The sequence below is a fragment of the Mastigoproctus giganteus genome, chromosome 3 (genome assembly GCF_048544385.1).
Source record: "Mastigoproctus giganteus isolate SK-2022 chromosome 3, ASM4854438v1, whole genome shotgun sequence".
NCBI lineage: Eukaryota > Metazoa > Arthropoda > Arachnida > Uropygi > Thelyphonidae > Mastigoproctus > Mastigoproctus giganteus.
Window position 1 is genome coordinate 146,340,742 of NC_143577.1, and position 18,366 is coordinate 146,359,107.

The 18,366-nt window shown below is 36.0% G+C and overlaps 1 protein-coding gene across 3 annotated transcripts in view; it reads left to right on the forward strand.

Moving 5' to 3' along the window:
* Positions 1-18,366, forward strand: part of LOC150088309 (cyclic AMP-dependent transcription factor ATF-2-like) — a 237,356-nt gene that overhangs the window by 126,453 nt on the left and 92,537 nt on the right. For all 3 annotated transcript variants that reach the window (XM_090370702.1, XM_090370700.1, XM_090370701.1), the window contains exon 7: positions 251-657. In XM_090370702.1, the coding sequence (XP_090226828.1) occupies positions 251-657 (407 nt within the window). The remainder of the gene's footprint in view (positions 1-250; positions 658-18,366) is intronic.

Genomic DNA, 18,366 nt, shown 5'->3' on the forward strand with positions numbered 1-18,366 from the left:
GTATACTTCTTTGGAGCAGTGCTTTTCAAATAAAAAGTACTGCTCCAAATAGTGAAGTATGTTACTATATTTTAAAGTGTATGCCATTCCCAAAAATGGATCCTTCTCATATGATGGAGGTAGTAGTTGCATACATATTGCACTATGTACATTTAAAATAAATTTTAAACTGGGAATAGTAAATGATAAATTGCAGTAAATTATTTGATGGTCATTACTTTTAACTTTAGGATGTTTTTAATATGTATAGCCCACATCACTTCTCTCCACTACTCTCACAGAAAGTGATGCTCTTCATACTCCTTCAATTCCTCCAGTTTCCACTGAAAATGACCTTACTGTTTCGACAACCTCTCCAACAGAATCAAATGACATAATTTCTTCAGAAACTTCTCCATTTCAAGTTCATCCAGATACATCTGTTACTGATGATATGAGTGATACGATGCCATTTGTACCTAGTAACCAGACCACTTCAACTACAGCTGATATTAAAGATGATCACCTCAATTCTGTTTCTACCTCTTTGTCAAAAAAGCCAGTCAAAAATTCTACCTCTGCAGATTCTTCTCGAAAAGTCACCAGTACTAGCGTTACTAAACTTGTTAGCAGCAGCATTCAGAAGGCTGTTGTACAGACACCTGTCATTACATCAGTGTAAGTATTAAATACTGCATATATAATTCTATAGAACAGTGTTTCCAAACCTTCTTCTATAAATCCTTCTTTCAGTAAGTCAAACTTCTCAACTGCTCTATGGCCCCTCTGTTAATAACAAGTGTAGTTTTCTTCTTCATTGTAGACTTATATTTTAAGCAGGGCCGGATTTAAACTTGTTGTGGCCCTAAGCTATAACATGTATGAGGACCTTTTCTCTTAGAGTTCACCTGCGACAATATTAAAAAAGGATTTTTTAAGATGGAGCGAGGCCCCTTGCAATGTGAGGCCCTAAGCTGTAGCTTGTTTAGCTTATATGTAAATCCGGCCCTGATTTTAAGTTTTAATTTAGTACATTAAGATCCCCAGAATGTTCTTGACGAGCCTTTGAGGGGTCATGACCCACTATATTTTAAAGTTTATAATTATTTATAATTATTCAATATTAATTATTCATAATAATTATGAATCTAGGACATATGATTGAGTGGGGGATCACATGCACGGAGTATTTGAAAAATTTCTAGCCTATGGTAGAAAGAATGATGCACTTTTGGACCAATCAGACTTTTATTCCATATAGTTTTCTATGCATTGCAGACTTAATGCAACATTCCCTCATCTTTTCTGGGTAGAATCCATTGTTTTGGTTCTGTAACAATTCGTTGACTGCATGGATAAAATCATTATTTGACTCCATGAATAGCATTATCATATCCCAGAGTATTGTCCTTTCAGATGTTTTTTCAATGCAGGAACAAGTTAGTAATTCAAAGGGGCCATATCTGATAACAGGGTGGGTGTGGCAATAATTCATGAACTAAATCAGTGATTGTCTCATTGGTAACCTCTCAGAGCTATGTGACTGGGAGCACTGTCATGCAGGAAGAGAAGTGTAGTGAAAATTTCCCATAATATTTTTGCCTTTACCTGCTCATGAATTTTCAGTAGCAAGAAGAATAATATTTGCCTGTAAATTTTTTATCATTTTGAAGGTAATCAGTGAATAGCAGTCCTTTGTCCCAAAAACTGATGTAACTCCTTTAGTAGCTTCTTTTGTTTGGTGTCTGAACCCTAGTAAATCTAAGTTTCATCCATGGCTGCTAGCTGGCTTATAAACTTGTTTGAATTGTGAACAAATTTTGTAAAAATTGTCTTTGCACAATTCGCCCTTTCCGTCTTCTAATCTGCATTTAAATATTCTGTTACTCACTGCACTGAGAATTTTTTCATGCTCTATTTTCTGCAGATATGATCAGCTTATTCACAGTGTGTGTGTGTGTGTGTGTGTGTGTGTGTGTGTGTGTGTGTGTGTGTGTGTGTGTGTGTGTGTGTGTGTGTGTGTGTGTGTGTGTGTGTGTGGCACCACATAAGCTACACTGGCTATAGTGCACCTTCAGGATATAGTTGCTCTTGCTATCTGTTGTTACCCAATCTATCTTTCAGAATCAAATTGTGAACAGCATCAGTGGGTTTTTTTTGTGGTTTGTGACAAAGGTCCTCTTGAATTTGTTGCCAGTTCTTCACGGAATTGTGTGATGTAAAATTACATATAATGTCTCTGTTATATCCTTTTGTATTTACTTGACAGCTGTTCCTTTCAAATAAAGGTGCTTCATTATTGCTATGTTATTGCTTCATTATTGTTTTATGAAAATTATTGGTTTTGTTGCATGTGGATTTTTTAAGTCTAGAAAAAGAAAATAAAGATATTATTCTAAAAATTGAGTAAATGCATATAAATGTTTATAATTTAGTATTACCATGCTTATTTTATTTTCACTTAAGGAAATACATGCAGTTCCCACTTTATGAGATCCCTGGTTTACGAGTTTTTTTCTTCAAGTATTAACAAAATCGAAAATGTGAATGTTAATTGCAATAAATAAATACTAAACATTCATAAATAACACATTTCAAACCATGCATGTTATTATATAATACAGTACTACTGTGCATGCATTTGTTTGTTCAGGTAGAGATAAGGAGGTAGGTCCAACTCTTAAAGAATTTTGAAGATGGCGGCGACTCCTTGTGCTTTCAGCAAACCAACAACGAGTGCCAAGCCAACAATGAGTGATGAATCATCAACAAGTGACAGACAATCAACAAGCGTGCATTTAGTTGATGATGATGAAGAATAAACATTCTTTAACATTTGTATGACATAAACATTTTCTTTATTATTATAATTTGCTTGATTTTAAAGGCTATGTTTTCACTTCTTTGGATTAATAAATCATTGTTTAAGCATAAACTATTTTTTTGACTTTATTTAACATTACTATTGTAAAATTTCATTGTTGAGAACATAACCCCTGTTTTTAACATTGTCTATGGGAAATAAATTCCCACTTTACAAGTGTGTGCTAGAACCAAATTAATTCATTAAAGTCAGGAACTACCTGTATATATTAGGCCAGAAACTTCTCAAATACCCTCTGCATATATATAAATTATCTATGATTGTGTATGGTACTTTTTGTCTTATTTATTTGAATTTTATTTACTTTAATCGCATGTGATCTCTCACTTACATTCTTATTCTGTTTACATTTATATCATCTTATTTGGATAAAATAAGATGATATAAATAAGATTTGATCGCACACAATTTGTAATATACACAGGCAGTTTCATTTACTTATCAGCAAATATTGTATTAATAGTGGCAAATGATGCAAAAAAGAAAACTTATAAAGCATCAGCCAAAAAAAAAAGTATATATATATGAAGTAAGTATAATAATGGGTTTGGTTTTTTTTTTTTTTTTTTTTAGGAGCATTAGCAACTAAGGCCATATTGCTCCGGGATATGCGGTGGTCATTCCCTGACCTTTCCGCATCCTCCGTATTTGGTGGTGACGGGCTCGAACCCCGGTCTAATCAAGAAGCGTGTGCTATGCACTGCTGCTCCTTCCCACCTGGCTACATAGGCACATAATAATGGGTTAAAAAGTGAAGTGGTGACTGAGAGAAAAATATATAATCATAAAGATGATGTGACCTTTGCACTTGAGTGCTCAAAGCAGCAGCAACAGACTTATTAATTCTACTTCACATATATATATATATATACAGTGCTTTTTTTGGGATGGTACGCAACAGTACAGCATACTGGCACCTGTATTAACAGTGATGTGGGGCATTTGAATGCAGTGCACTTCGAAATTTGTAATATTCCATAAATTTTTTTCACATGTTTACCTACTTTTCAAATAAGCTTAAAAATTATATAACTAAATTTGCGTTTTTCACTGTTTTTATAATTCTAATAATCATTTTTATAATTCTAAATTACTCGGTCGGATCTTTGTTTAACGAAGTCCTTTTATAGCGAATTATTTTGAATTCCCCTTGGAAGTAACATTTACAATACTTTCCGTGGAGCGAAGAAAATTTTCATACAGCGAACAGATTAGGAGAGAATTAACTCGGTATGCACTGTTCGTATTTCTGGCCTTCAGGCAATTTAGGCAATTAGTGCTGCTGCGTGAATTAAGAGAGCTAAAGGGATTACCATTCTACAACTTAGTGGTACCTGGTAAAACCTATCCGACTACCTGTCCCACAGGTGGTCAGATAGAAGAAGTCACACAAGTCAACAGTGAGCAGATCAAGGGGTATTCCCAATGGACTCTGGTCCACCTTCTACTGCAGTGGTGTCCAAACTTTTCCCATACAGGGGCCATATTCAAAAAAAATTAAAGTTAGATTTCTTTAGAGTGTTACATTTTCCATATCTTGTTGCATGTAAAAGTAAAATTGAAAATATTCGAAAATTTTATTAAGTACAAGACACAATTATATTTACTAAACAAAACATTTAATGACAAAATTTTTTTGATAATTAACAAAATTTAAAATGCCGTTTTAGTTCATTTTCCGGGTGGGCTGTAGATTGGGCACCACTGTGAATCAACTGTAAGTGCCCCATTTGAGAATTAGGAGAGAGTGATTTTCTTTTTCCCCGACAAATAATCATCTGTTGTTTCGCGGAAGTGAGTTAATCATTTTTCAGTAAATTTTCCCTATCTCTGTTTACATGGTCACAGTACCTGAATATCCGAATGACACTGACATTTTGAACAGTTTCAAAAGAAAAAAAAAATTCAAATTTAAGAACTAGTGACAAAATACCGATGACAAGAGAAGGAAAACGAGGACAGCGAAGGTATTAACCCTTCTAAACGTGAAATGTTGGCATTTGGTGAAAATGAAGTTAGAAAATTGTCAATTAGGTTACAGTTAAATGAAAGAGATACAATTCGTGGATTTCGGGAAAGCTAATTGAAAAGATGGTTTCAGAAGAATTGAAGAATTTGATGGACGCTCTGAGTATGATACCAATTTCATCGAGTGAATGTGAAAGAGGATTTTCACAAATGAATCTGATCGCCAAGCCAACCAGAGCTTTTTTGATGACAAAAACAGTTTCTTCACTACTGTTTCTTAAAATTGTAGGTCCACCGCTCAGCCACTTCGATACAGCAAAATATGTCGATTTGTGGCTACTTCGAAAGTGTCATTCAGCAACCAAAATACAAGGAGGAAGAAAAGAAGTCGGCATAGTGTATTGGATGAGAACTTAATAAAAATTTGGAATATTCTACAAAAACTTTATTATGAAATTATTTTTACTTATTATTTTTAGGATTCCTAGTCTAATGAAGGACCCTTATAATGTCACTCGGTTGTCTATCTGTCCATCCGTCTTTCACTGCATTGTATCTCTGGAACCACTCAACCTATTGACTTGAAATTTTGCATGGGTTTGTACATCGTGTGGGCCAACATAATGCCATATTGATCGTTGTTGACAAAAATTGTCTGAGAAATTGGGGGGAGGTAAATTTGGGGGGACAAAAATGTTGCAAACAACCTATAGTTTATTATACACAGTTGAAAAGAGCTCAACGAGTAGGTTTAAAATATAATTTTAAAGTATTTTTAAAATTAAAAGTGGTGACACCAGACAGGAAAATGTGAGTAATTTTCGTGTCTCCCCACCTCTATTTCCGTCGCTAATGGAGCTAAAAATTTAAAAATCACATTAGCTATGTGTTAGCATTAGCATTAGTAGAGGCATATGATGCAAGAAAGCAAGCTTATGCAGCATCAGCCAAAAAAAAAAAAAAAAACACTCCCATTTCACTCCTCTGTTCGTTCAAAATACCTGTCCAGCTGAGCCTTAAATTTATTTAGGCTATCAACTTCCACAACAAGGGATGGAAGTCTGTTTCACCAACCAACTACCCGCTGGCTAAAGGCAAATTTCTGCACATCTATCCTACATCTGTCTTTCCTCAATTTGAATTTATGCCCTCTCAGGTGATTATTCTGAGCAAGAGGAGGAATTCCATTGGCATTGAGCATGCTCAAACCATTCAAGACTTTATACACCTCAATCAGATCACCTCACAGGTGCCTGGTTTCCAGACACTGTAATTTTCAAAACTTAAGCCTTTCTTCGTAAGAGTAACCCTTTTATTCCATTCACTAATCTTGTTGCCCTTCTCTGTACTCATTCCAACAGCTCTACATCCTTCTTGAAATGAGGCCTCCAGACCTGTATACAGTACTCAAGGTGTGGCCTTGAGTACTGTATACAGGGAAATACAAGGAAATAATCACCTCCTTATCCCTGCTAGAAAAATTCCTGTATATCATTCATATCTGCTTGCACAATTAACCCCAAGTCCTTTTCATTCTCTACCACTGTCAGTGTAGTACCACAGAGTTGATACGTTGCTCTGGGGTTACTGTTTCCCAAAAATAGCATTTTACATTTATCAATGGTAAACTTCATTTGCCACCTCTCAGCCCATCTGCTCAACCTTTCCAGATCCTGTTGCAGCAGCATAGTGTCAGTAGTGTCTTTAACAACCCTGTCAACCTTTGTATCGTCTGCAAACTTGGACATTAAGCTTGATATACCATCATCAATGCTTATCAAGGGAAAAGTATTCTGATTGAAATCTATCATTTACTTTTTGGGTTAAAATTAAAAAAAAGAATTTTTTATTGCATTTCGATAGTGTGCTTCTTTGTACTAAGTAACTCTCCTTTTGGTGACAAAAATGTTGCTAAATAGTTAGTTAATAATTCTATAAAGGTCATTTATAAATTTTGTGATGAGAAGTATTTTTTAACAGTCTTCAAACCTGGAGTTTTCCCGGCAAAGAGGTACTCATGGAGCCAGTGGTGGGGAGGCACCTGTGTGGAGGCTTGCCCGGCCCTCACCTGCAAGTCGCTTCTCCCCCAAGACTTTATTGCTTCTCCAGGAAGAAGTCAGAGTCGCTTCTTCCACCCTTTTCATTCACAATAACTGGAAAGACTCAAATAGATAATATTTTTGTTAGTTCCTCAGTTTTAGCCAAGCTAGGGTACTAGAAACATTTTTTCAGTTATCATAAAGCTCTCTATTTTAGATACTACACTAACACTAACGACCATTGTGACTATGGATCCTTCATCCTGAGTGCCCGGCACTCAGTAGTTGACCAATTTATTTACTTATTTTACTCACATTTGACTTATTTTTTTGTATACTTGAATAATAAATTTGTGCTTAATAAACTATGTTAATATACTAAATTTGTTGTTCTTATTCCAGAAACTTTACTACTAAAGTAACAATATCAGGAATAATTTTTAATTTTAAATATAAATATATATCTGAAAAGTGCTTATCTACTGAGATTCACTGTACGCATTAACTTTTCAGATAGCGTATCACATTTTTTTATTATTATTATTATTATTATTAGCCATATGGTGCAAGGAAGCCTGAGGCTTATGCTGCACTAGCCAAAAAAATTTTAAAAATTCCCGTGTTAGAGAGAAGTAGAAGGGAATCACCAAGACAGCAAGAAAGAGAAGAATGATGATATCCAGCTTAGGACCCCGGGTTTGCCAAGCCCATACTCACCAGATGTGAGCCCATGGGGTGAATTTAGTAAAAATTTTCAAACCTGTATATATAGAAATTGTTTCTTTATTTTGAGCTGCAGAATATGCTATCAAAATTAATCAGTAGACTGAAACAACTAGCAGTGTACACTGAACCAGTCATTTTATCCATGGGAGACCTTGTAACAAGACTCCCTCATTTTGATATTTTACCATTAATTAACATATTTTAATATAAAGCAGAATTAATTCATAGTTAAGGAGAATTCTGGCCTTGCTTTCATTTGTAACTATGGTATTAGATAATCATATAGAAAAACTAAAATACTCTATAAGCATTATTTTTCTCCTTTACAATTTGTCAATTAAAATAACTTGTTGAAATAATTAGTCATGTTTACAAGCACAGATTCATATTGTGGTAAGTTTCCAGTTGCAAGTAAAACTCATACATGAGATGAGAATTGTTTTTGTGTGTGTGTGTGTGTGTGTGTGTGTGTGTGTGTGTGTGTAAACTTGGCTTGTAGTACTCTAATCCATTTAGTGTTGTCAAAAAAAGTGAATAAAATTTTTCCATTAAGTTTGGCATTATCAGATGACATTCTCAAGAATCTCCCTACAAAATGGTCATCTTCTATCACCTTATAGTGGTTTCACTACTTGTTATACATATGTCTTGGTTTGATTCCCATTAACAACTGGAGGAATTTCTAAAATCTATTCTATTTGACAGGAGCACCTAGAAAGATGAAGATGTGCACCAAATGGATAGAAAGAAATTCTCTATGATATGGATGTGGATTTGGGCTAGTAATCTCCACAGAACCTGGTGGGGAGCTAATGCAGGGCCATGCTAGGTACCTGATTATACTGAGGAAGTGGTCAACCAAGGTGTTACTACTGATACTGTTGAAGAAGAGAACACAGGAAGAAAAGACCGTGTTTAATGCAAGCTGTCAAATGTTAGAGAGTTAGCATTAGTAGAGGCATACAATACAAGAAAGCAAGCTTATGCAGCATAAGCCAAAAAAAAAAAAAAAAAAACCCTTCCCATTTTACCCCTCCATTCGTTCCAAATGCCTGTCCAGTTCAGCCTTAAATTTATTTAGGCTATCAACTTCCACAGCAAAAGATGGAAGTTTGTTCTACCAATCAACTACCTGCTGGCTAAAGGCAAATTTCCGCACATCTGTTTTACAAATGTCTTTCCTCAATTTGAATCTATGCCCCTTAATTTGAATCTGAGTTTTTGGATATGGTCATAACATTCACTAATTTGTTTTCAGCCCCTGAAATACAGCCCTATTATTACCATCTAAGGGTTTGTGTGGAGATTATCATTTGGAAGCAGCATCCAGAAAACCACCAAAAGAAAGATCAGGACAGCTTCTTCAAACCTTCATAGTTCACACTCATTACAAGATTCACATCTATTGAGATTGTAAGTACTTGATATTGGCAGGCTGTGGTGGTTGATTGTGAAGAAAGGATTTTCTTCACAGTCACCACTATGAGCCTGCCGAACATGTCAAACATCATTAAGGTATGACCTGAATCCCAAAGAGGGGATACTGAAAGGCACTTCATCCTCTGAATAAGTTTCATTCAGAATACACACTGTGTAACCATGAAATTTCGTGTTCTTCTTTTCCACACATCTGGTAAGTGCAGTAAGATACAGTACTGCAGTATTTTTTAATATTTTTTATTTTGTAATACAGCACTTTTTTATAACATTCTAGCAACTTCAGCTACCACATTCATTCATATCTTTTGAGTTTTAAGCATAATCGGCATGTGGTCATGCTGAATGTGATTTTTGTGAAATTTCTCATCTCACAAAGTCTCAAGGCACTGAATGAACAACCAAATCTTTTACCAAACTTGTATTTGGTCATGATAAATGCAGATTTTTTCAACAGGCTGCTTATCATTACTAATTGTTCAAACATTTTTTTTTTTTTTTTTTTTCTGATTGTGCCAAATTATGGATACATAAAATTTGATTAATCTTCTTTTCTGTGAACGATCTTATCTTTGTAGGACCATAAAAGTTTCCATAACTGGCATGTTTCAAAAAAAAATTTTGGAATAAAATCGTGAGATGAATGTTTCAAGTAACTACAATTTATTAAATAAACATTCATTTATAAACAATGAACATGATTTTAACTTGTGCATATTGTTATTTGTATGTATACACAAGTAATGGAATTTGGTGTACATCATTAGAGAATGTTGAACTATTGAATAATGAAATCTTCATTGTCAAAATAATAAATTCTCTACCAAGTGCATTTCTTCCTCCATTTCAAATTACAAACTGCAGAGAAAAACAGCTGTTGGCTGAAGGAAGTTCACTAAGTGTGGGGAATAACCTTGAGCCATGAAAAAAACAGAAATTGATCACTTTGATTCTGCCACTCAAGTTTGTGCAATATTGTGTCAAAAACATTGCATAAGTTCAACCAGTTCACCCAAAATTGTGTGCAGTGTAATTATAAGCCTTAAACTAGTGTATTTTATTTGTTATATTTGCCTATTTTATGATTTTCTGAATATAATACAACCCTGATATAATGCTGCTGTCAGAGACAATAGTAACACTCATTTTATTAACTAACCATGTTATAGCAAAAACAAAATTTATATCTTTTGTTTTTTCCCCCCTTCAACTTTTTGGTTCATTAGCATATATGTATAATGCACTTATTGTCTTCACCATGTCTGCCCACATGAAAAATAACAGTTGATGGATTTTCACAAATTTGTACCATTTTGGTGGCATGGTCATTTTAAGACTGTTTGTCTAGCCATTCCAAATTTCATTAAGATCAGATGAACAGAAATCTAAAATCATATTTCCTTTTTCCATACAATTTGTATTTTAAAAAAAATTTGTGGATTAAATATAGTTTTAATGTAGTATTTTTAGCTTTAGACAGTTAATGCACTCATTGTGTGTATTGTTGTATGTAATGATTATGAATGTGATGTTCTTGTGAAGAGATACATAAATACAGAGAGAAAGGAGAAACATTTTTTGTTGGCTAGTGTAATTTTCATTTTTTGTATACTAATGTTCATTATTTATTAATTATTTTTTTATTATTATTTTTTCTATACTGATGCAGAGGCCTAAGCTGTAGGCCCTCCACATCAGTATTGTGAGGCCCTAAGCTGTAGCTTGTCTAGCTTATGCATAAATCTGGCCCTGCCCATAAAACCATTAAATGACATTATTATTATTAGGACTACTTAATGCTAGTATAAGGTCAGGAAGGAATAGTAATGTGATAATTATTTTTATTTGCTTATTCCATTGTAATAAAAGGACTGGTTCAAAGATAATATCTGTTTGCTTTGTGCTGTTATTCCTATACCTTTTCTCTGCAGTAAAGCAAAATGCCTAAGTCATTTTGCAAAGTTAATGATTATGAATACTGTAAAAAAATAAGCAAACCCTTAGCCATAATTATGAGAGCTTCTTTGGACTCAGGGGAGGTACCCATGGACTAGAGATGTACAAATGAAATGTGACCCCAATTCACAAAGGAAGATCAAAGGGCGACACAAGTAATTATAGACCTGTTAGTTTAACTTCTGTTCCAGGAAAATTAATGGAGGCACTGGTTAAAGAAGCACTGCAGGATCACCTAGACAAGACTTCATTTAGAGCTCGGACACAGCATGGTTTTGTTAAGGGAAAGTCTTGCCTGACTAATTTGATTGGATACTATGATGTAGTCACAAAGGAACTGGATGCAAAGAATAACTTTGATATCATATATTTGGATCTTAGAAAGGCTTTTGATGCTGTTGCACATTGGAAGATTGCTGAACAAATTGGAGCAGTGTGGCATTGGAGGCAAATTGTACTAGGGATAAAGGGTTGGTTGAGTGGGAGAAGACAGAGAGTGGTAATCAATAGACACTGCTCATCGTGGACTAATGCTATTAGTGGAGTCCCTCAGGGTTCAGTGTTGGGTCCATTGTTGTTTTCTGTATTTATAAATGATATTGATGATGGTATATCAAGCTTAATGTCCAAGTTTGCAGATGATACAAAGTGTGGCTTGGTTGTTAAGGACACTAATGACAGTACGTTGCTGCAACAGGATCTAGAAAAGTTGAGTAGATGGGCTGAGAGGTGGCAAATGAAGTTTAACATTGACAAATGTAAAGTACTACATATGGGAAGCAGTAACCCCAGAGTAACGTATGAACTCTGTGGTACCAAACTGAAAGTGGTAGAGAATGAGAAGGACCTGGGGGTAATTGTGCAGACAGAAATGCAGTTTTCTGAGCAGTGCAGACGGTCTGCAAGAGTAGCTCAGGGTGTCTTGTCAATGATATACAGGAATTTTTCTAGCAGGGATAAGGAGGTGATTATCCCCTTGTATAAGGCAGTGGTCAGACCACACCTTGAGTACTGTATACAGGCCTGGAGGCCTCATTTTAAGAATGATGTAGAGCTGTTGGAACGAGTACAGAGAAGGGCAGCAAGATTAGTGACTGGAACAAAGGGTTGCTCTTACGAAGAAAGGCTTAAGTTTTGCGAATTACCGTATCTGGAGACTAGGCACCTGCGAGGTGATTGAGGTGTATAAAGCCTTGCATGGTTTGAGCATGCTCAATGCTGATGGATTCTTCCTCTTGCTCAGAATAATCACCTGAGAGGGCATAAATTCAAATTGAGGAAAGACAGTTGTAGTATAGATGTGCGGATGTTTGCCTTTAGCCAGCAGGTAGTTGGTTGGTGGAACATACTTCCATCCTTTGTTGTGGAAGTTGATGGCCTCAATAAATGTAAGGCTAAGCTGGACAGATATTTGGAACGAATGGAGGGATGAAATGGGAGCGTCTTTTTTTTTTTTTTTGGCTGATGCTGCATAAGCTTGCTTTCTCGCATCATATGCCTCTACTAATGCTAATACATAAATATATTTCAGTTAGTACATGTTATATAATGGGCATTGATATTTAAGCCTCAATTAAACAATGAACTGATCGACAAGAGGAAGTAATTTTAAAAACAAAACTCTTAATCTAAAAACCTACAGTATTTTTACATTATTTTATCATCAGCCTTTTTAAGTTTGTGCGTGTGAGAGAGATCCAGTAAATCCTAAAATTTATCAGTTCACTTTAGTAAAATTCTGAATCATTCCTGTCATCTGACTGAATTACTGTATGTTAATCCCTAAATATCAGTCAACATCTTTCGCTTAATTTTGGACTTATACTGCTCTGATATAGTAAATCCTAGTATTTAATAGTTTACATTTGTAAATTCTTTTCCATTATGACTGAAGTATTTATATATTAGGCACTTCGAATATAGCGAATATTTTACCTAGGCAATTTTGTGGGATAGGATGTATTCACCCCAGTGCCCTTATTTAAAAAATTTTAAAAAAGTGAATGAAGCAGGAAATTATTGGTTAGCTTGACATGCTGTCTGAATATCGCTTTACTGACTGTAAACCAGGGCTTTGGGTGGATATATTTCCTATCCTCGAAAGATTGTTGGCAACGGTACAAAAAGAGAAGCAATGACAATTTCCTGGTTCATTCACTTTCCAATTTTTAAGCAAGGGTATGGGCAGTATATCTGCTATCCCTGCAAACCAGAATATAGTGAATATGTTAACCAGACAACCTTGCAGGGATGGCAGATATATTTGCTCATGCCCTTGCTTTGTTTAATAATGCTGGAGATTTTGAACAAAGCCCCATGAACTGTCCTGGCAGATTTGTCTGCACTGCTCAGAAAAATTTTCATCAGCAAATTTTATGCGAATCATTGATGTGGAACATTTTTTAGTATTTCAGATTTGATATATATATTTAACCCCAGGGGCTCACATCTGGTGAGTATGGGCTTGGCACACCCAGGGTCCTGAGCTGGATATCATCATTCTTCTCTTTCTTGGTGAAGAATGAGGGTATCCAGCTCAGGACCCTGGGTGTGCCCTTGTACTTCTCTCCCTCTCAGGGTAACCTAGAATTTTTTTATTTTTATTTTTTTTTTTTTTTTAGCTGGTGCAGCATAAGCCTCAGGCTTCCTTGCACTTCCTTGGCTAGTAATAATAATAATAATATTTGATATGCAGGGTATTACATGTAAAACTGGCCCGCATATGGTGTGATATTTATTTTTGAACAACTCGTGCTCGAAGTTGTTCAAAGAATGAATTTTAGCCAAATCATTTCAGTTTGTGTTGCTCGATATACAGTCGGCATTTGACACTTGTAAGTGATAGGTGTGTGAGAGTATTGTCAAGAATGCCATATTCCGTGCAAGAAAGGATTTGTATAGTGGAAGCCTATGTACGTACTGGCTCTTTTAAGGGAACACAGGAATTATTTTCTAAGAAATTTCCTATTGCTATCATCCCAGCTAAGAGTACTATTCAGTGCTTACTTGAAAAATGGCAGACAACAGGTTCCATTGTAAATGCACCGAAAAATCATTTACCCTCTGTTAGGACTCCAGAGGTGGTGTTGAACATTCAAAAGAGATTTTAGCTAGTCCTGGAAAATCCATTAGGAAATTGTCGCAACAAACTGGAGTGAAACCAGCTTCTTGCTTTCGTGTACTTCATTACCTGAAATTGAAACCCTATCGCATGACGTGTGTCCAAGAATTACTGCCGCCTGATGTAGCAAAACGTCTGAATTATTGTGAGTGGCTCCTTAACAACATTGCAGACAGTGAGCTTGACCTACTGCTTTATTTCATGAGTGATGAGGCATGGTTCCATCTTTCTGGTCATGTGAATTCTCATAACACTCGATACTGGTGTGCCGAAAATTCTAACAACTTACATCAGAAACCGCTTCACGACCAGAAAATCGGGGTATGGTGTGCAGTTTCTGGCAATCAACTCATCGACCCAATATTTTTTGACATTGCAGTGAACACAACAGTTTATCTTCAGATTTTTGAGAACTTCTACACTCAGTTAATAGAACACGAGCATGAAAACTGCTACTTTCAACAGGATGGCACTGCATGTCTCATGAATCACCGGCCCGTGTTCATGACAGTCTCAGAGAAGAATGCAGTTTGCAAAGGATTGTGGCCACCATGTTCTCCAGGTTTGTCTTTGTGTGACTTTTACCTGTGGGGATATTTGAATGGAAGAGTTTATGAGCAAAACCCCCACACAATAAATGGACTGAAGGACAGCATTCGAAGAAATATCGAAGGCATCAATGTCACTGTTTTGCATTGGGTCACCTCGAATATGATTACGTTGCACAAAAGTGTTTAAATGCACAAGAACATAATTTCCAGCATCTCTTATGTGTGTACATTTGGAGAGAATAAATAAAGTTACTTTTTACTGAGTTTTTTTGTGTTTATCTCATTTTACTCTTGTCTAGATTTCTCTAATTATTTTGCCAGTGACCGGAGCCAGTTTTATGTGAAACACCCTGTATTTACTATATGCTTTGATAAATATCAGAATTTCAGGTTTTTACCAAAGCAAATTGGTAAATACTAGAATTTACTGGATTTTGGACTTTTACATGTACACTGCCCTACTATTAATATCTGGGCACCTGCATATCTATAAATAACCATTATTTACAGGAAAACTAATAATGTGTACCAAGACTTTAGTCTTTATTAAAGACAGTAGTGTCCGTGCCACACTCTGAACTGGTTCTTTGTATTTGTAAATGGCCTCTAATTTTTCTGCCATTTGGCCTTCCAAGTGGCAACCAGTTCACCTCACTTTTTGGGCAGTCTCTCCTCACACACACACATACCTGATGATCCATTTGCTAGAGGTTCTACCTGTAGTGAGATCAGGCTCTGGGTCCAACTTTTCGATGTTCATATCCTCAAATGAGCCTGTCACAACACAAGCAATATGAAGTGGAATATTGTCTTGCTGATGTTTGCAGGTATTGGCCTTCAAGGACAACTAGTTAGACCTCAGCAATCATGGTTTTGTCTAAAGCAACAATGGTCCCATGCCATCATACTGCCTCTGGCAAACTTCATTGTCAATAAAAAACAGTCTGGCAGGTGGATTTCTTCAGGTATCAGCCTCTCATAGGTACAATCATCAGACTAGGTAGATCAGGTACCATGACTTGTAAATCTAAAGCACGGCTTTCCATTGAATTGTGGTTCAAGAATGGTGGGCCTTACACCAAGATTGATGGCTTGTGGCATTTGTTGGGATGATTAGTGGCTTGTGATTAGCAGCTGCACGACCATGGTAACCCATACCATACAACATCCTTCACACTGTACCAGTGCTGACATATTTCTCAGTTGTCTCATTGATTGCCTGTATGTGTACTGTTATATTGAAAGGGATGTCAACATGCATTTTGAGTGGATAGATCTTTGAAATGCTTTCCTGTCATGTTCCATCAGTTGTGAGGTATTCCAGATAATTTCAGTGCCAATCTGCTTCCATTACAAGATCACATCACCAATCATCAACCTAGGGATCTTCAGGGTCTTTAAAATATCATGTAGTAGTAATGGCAAATGATGCAAAAAAGTAAGCTTATATAGCATCAGCCAAAAAAAAAAAAAAAAAAGAAAAGAAAAGAACCTATACAGTTCACCTAATCCGTACTTTTCAAGAATTTGTGTAGTTCTTCCATACATCTACCCAACAACCATCGAACTTGAATTTATGTTCCCTCATGTGGGTGTCTCAATAAATGGAAGAATGCCATTAACATTCAGCTTACTCAATCCATTCAAGGCTTTAAACCTCTAGGGAAATCTCAATCAGATTTCCCTAGAGGTGCCTAGTCTCAAGATCCAGCAATTTGCAGAACTGAAGCCTTTAGGTAATAGCACCCTTTTATTCCCATCTCCAGTCTCGTTGCCCTTCTCTGCACCTGTTCCAGCAGATCTACATCCTTCCTAAAGTGAGGCTTTCAGACCTGTATATAGTACTCAAGATATGGCCTAACCATGGACTTATACAAAAGGGATAATCACCTCCCAATCCCTGCTAGCAGAGTTCCTGTATATCATTGATAAAACCCAGTGACTGTCCTGGCAGCATGTCTGCACTTCTCAGAGAATTTAATATCTGTCTGCACAATTACCCCCAGGTCTTTTTCATTGCCACTTCCCTGAGTGTAGTAACACACATAGTTGATGAGTTACTCTGGGATTACTGCTACCCATATACAGTACCTTGCATTTTTCAATGTTAAACTTCAACTGCCATTTCTCAGCCCATTCACCTAATTTTCCTATATCTTGTTGCGGTAGCTCACTATGATTACCATTGTTAACCACCCAGCCAACCTTTGTATTATCTGCAAACTTAGACATTAAGCCTGATATACCTTCATGAATATCGTTGATAAATATTGAAAACAATAATGGGCTCAGCACTGAACCCTGGGGAACTCCACTAATAACATTAGTCCACGAAGAGCAGTGTCCATTGATAGCCATTCGCTGTCTTCTTCCACTTAACCATCCATCCTTTATCCGTAGCAGTAACTTGCCCTTAATGCCACATTGTATCCAGTTTGTACAGCAGTCTTTTATGTGTAACATAAAGTATACAATGTATATTTTTGTATCCAAGTATATAATGTCAAAATTATTTTTTGCATTCGGTTCCTTGGTCACTGAATCAGATTGGATAGACAAGATCACCCCGTAACAAATCCATGCTGTGATTGGAGCATAATTACTGGTTAAAGAGGTAATGCAGTTGGTCCTGCCTTACCTCTTTAACCAGTGATTCTTTTCCCTTTAGCAGATGTTAAGCTAAGAGGTCCAAAATTAATTACATTGCCTTTTGATCACCATTTATAATTTGGGGATACAATTGCACATCTCCAGTCTGTAGTGACCTTCCCTAATCCAAGGATGCTCTCATAATTATGGGAGTTTGTTTACTTCCTTTGCTGCCTCTCTTAATATAACTGGATATATTCTATCCACCCCATGTGCCTTTTTTTTTATGCCACCTTCAACAATTTCTCTCCACTTTGCTTTCAGTTATCACAAATTCATTTAGCTCCTCATTAGAGTTTGATAAACTTCTGGCTTCCCATTCATTAAAGAATTCCTCAATTGTGAATGTAGATGCAAAATACTCATTGTTTATTTGCTATCTGAGCAGGATCATCAACACTTGAATCACCAATATCAAGTGGACCAATCTTATTCATTCCCTTTCTTCTAGAGTTTACATTTATTGGTATGAAAAGCCTAGTAGTTTCTTTGATTACTTCCCTGAATACTTTCCATTTAAAATTTGCTGTTGGTAACATCATCTGTTAGTCCCACTGCACAGAATGCAGTGGAACCAACAAAAAATTAGTCCAAAATTGTCTGAGACCACTGTAGTCAACCTTATGAAAGCCTTTTTTGTCTATTGTCTTTTTCATTTGTCAGTTGACATTGTCTTTTTTACTATTGACAGTAGTTACGTCTTTAATTAAATTCGAACATAGTATACTGTGATATCTGCCACCCAGTAGGGCTTTTACCTGCAGATTCTTAATGCATGAAGAATCACTGACATGGGCACTGGCAGGATATTTTGCAAGGTGGTGCGTGTAGGAATAAATTTTTTGTTCACCAAATTTTTGAATACTTGCAATATCATAATTAAGTCAAGTTATTAAAAATTATGTATTACTTCAAAATCCAAAGGTGCTTGCACCACCTTGTACCATGCTGCCGGCACTCATGATCACTGCTGATAATCAGATTAAGAGTATTGATTCTTCCTGTTGCCTCTCTAACTTGCTTCTGTAGAAAATGGTCATCCAAGAAATCCACAAA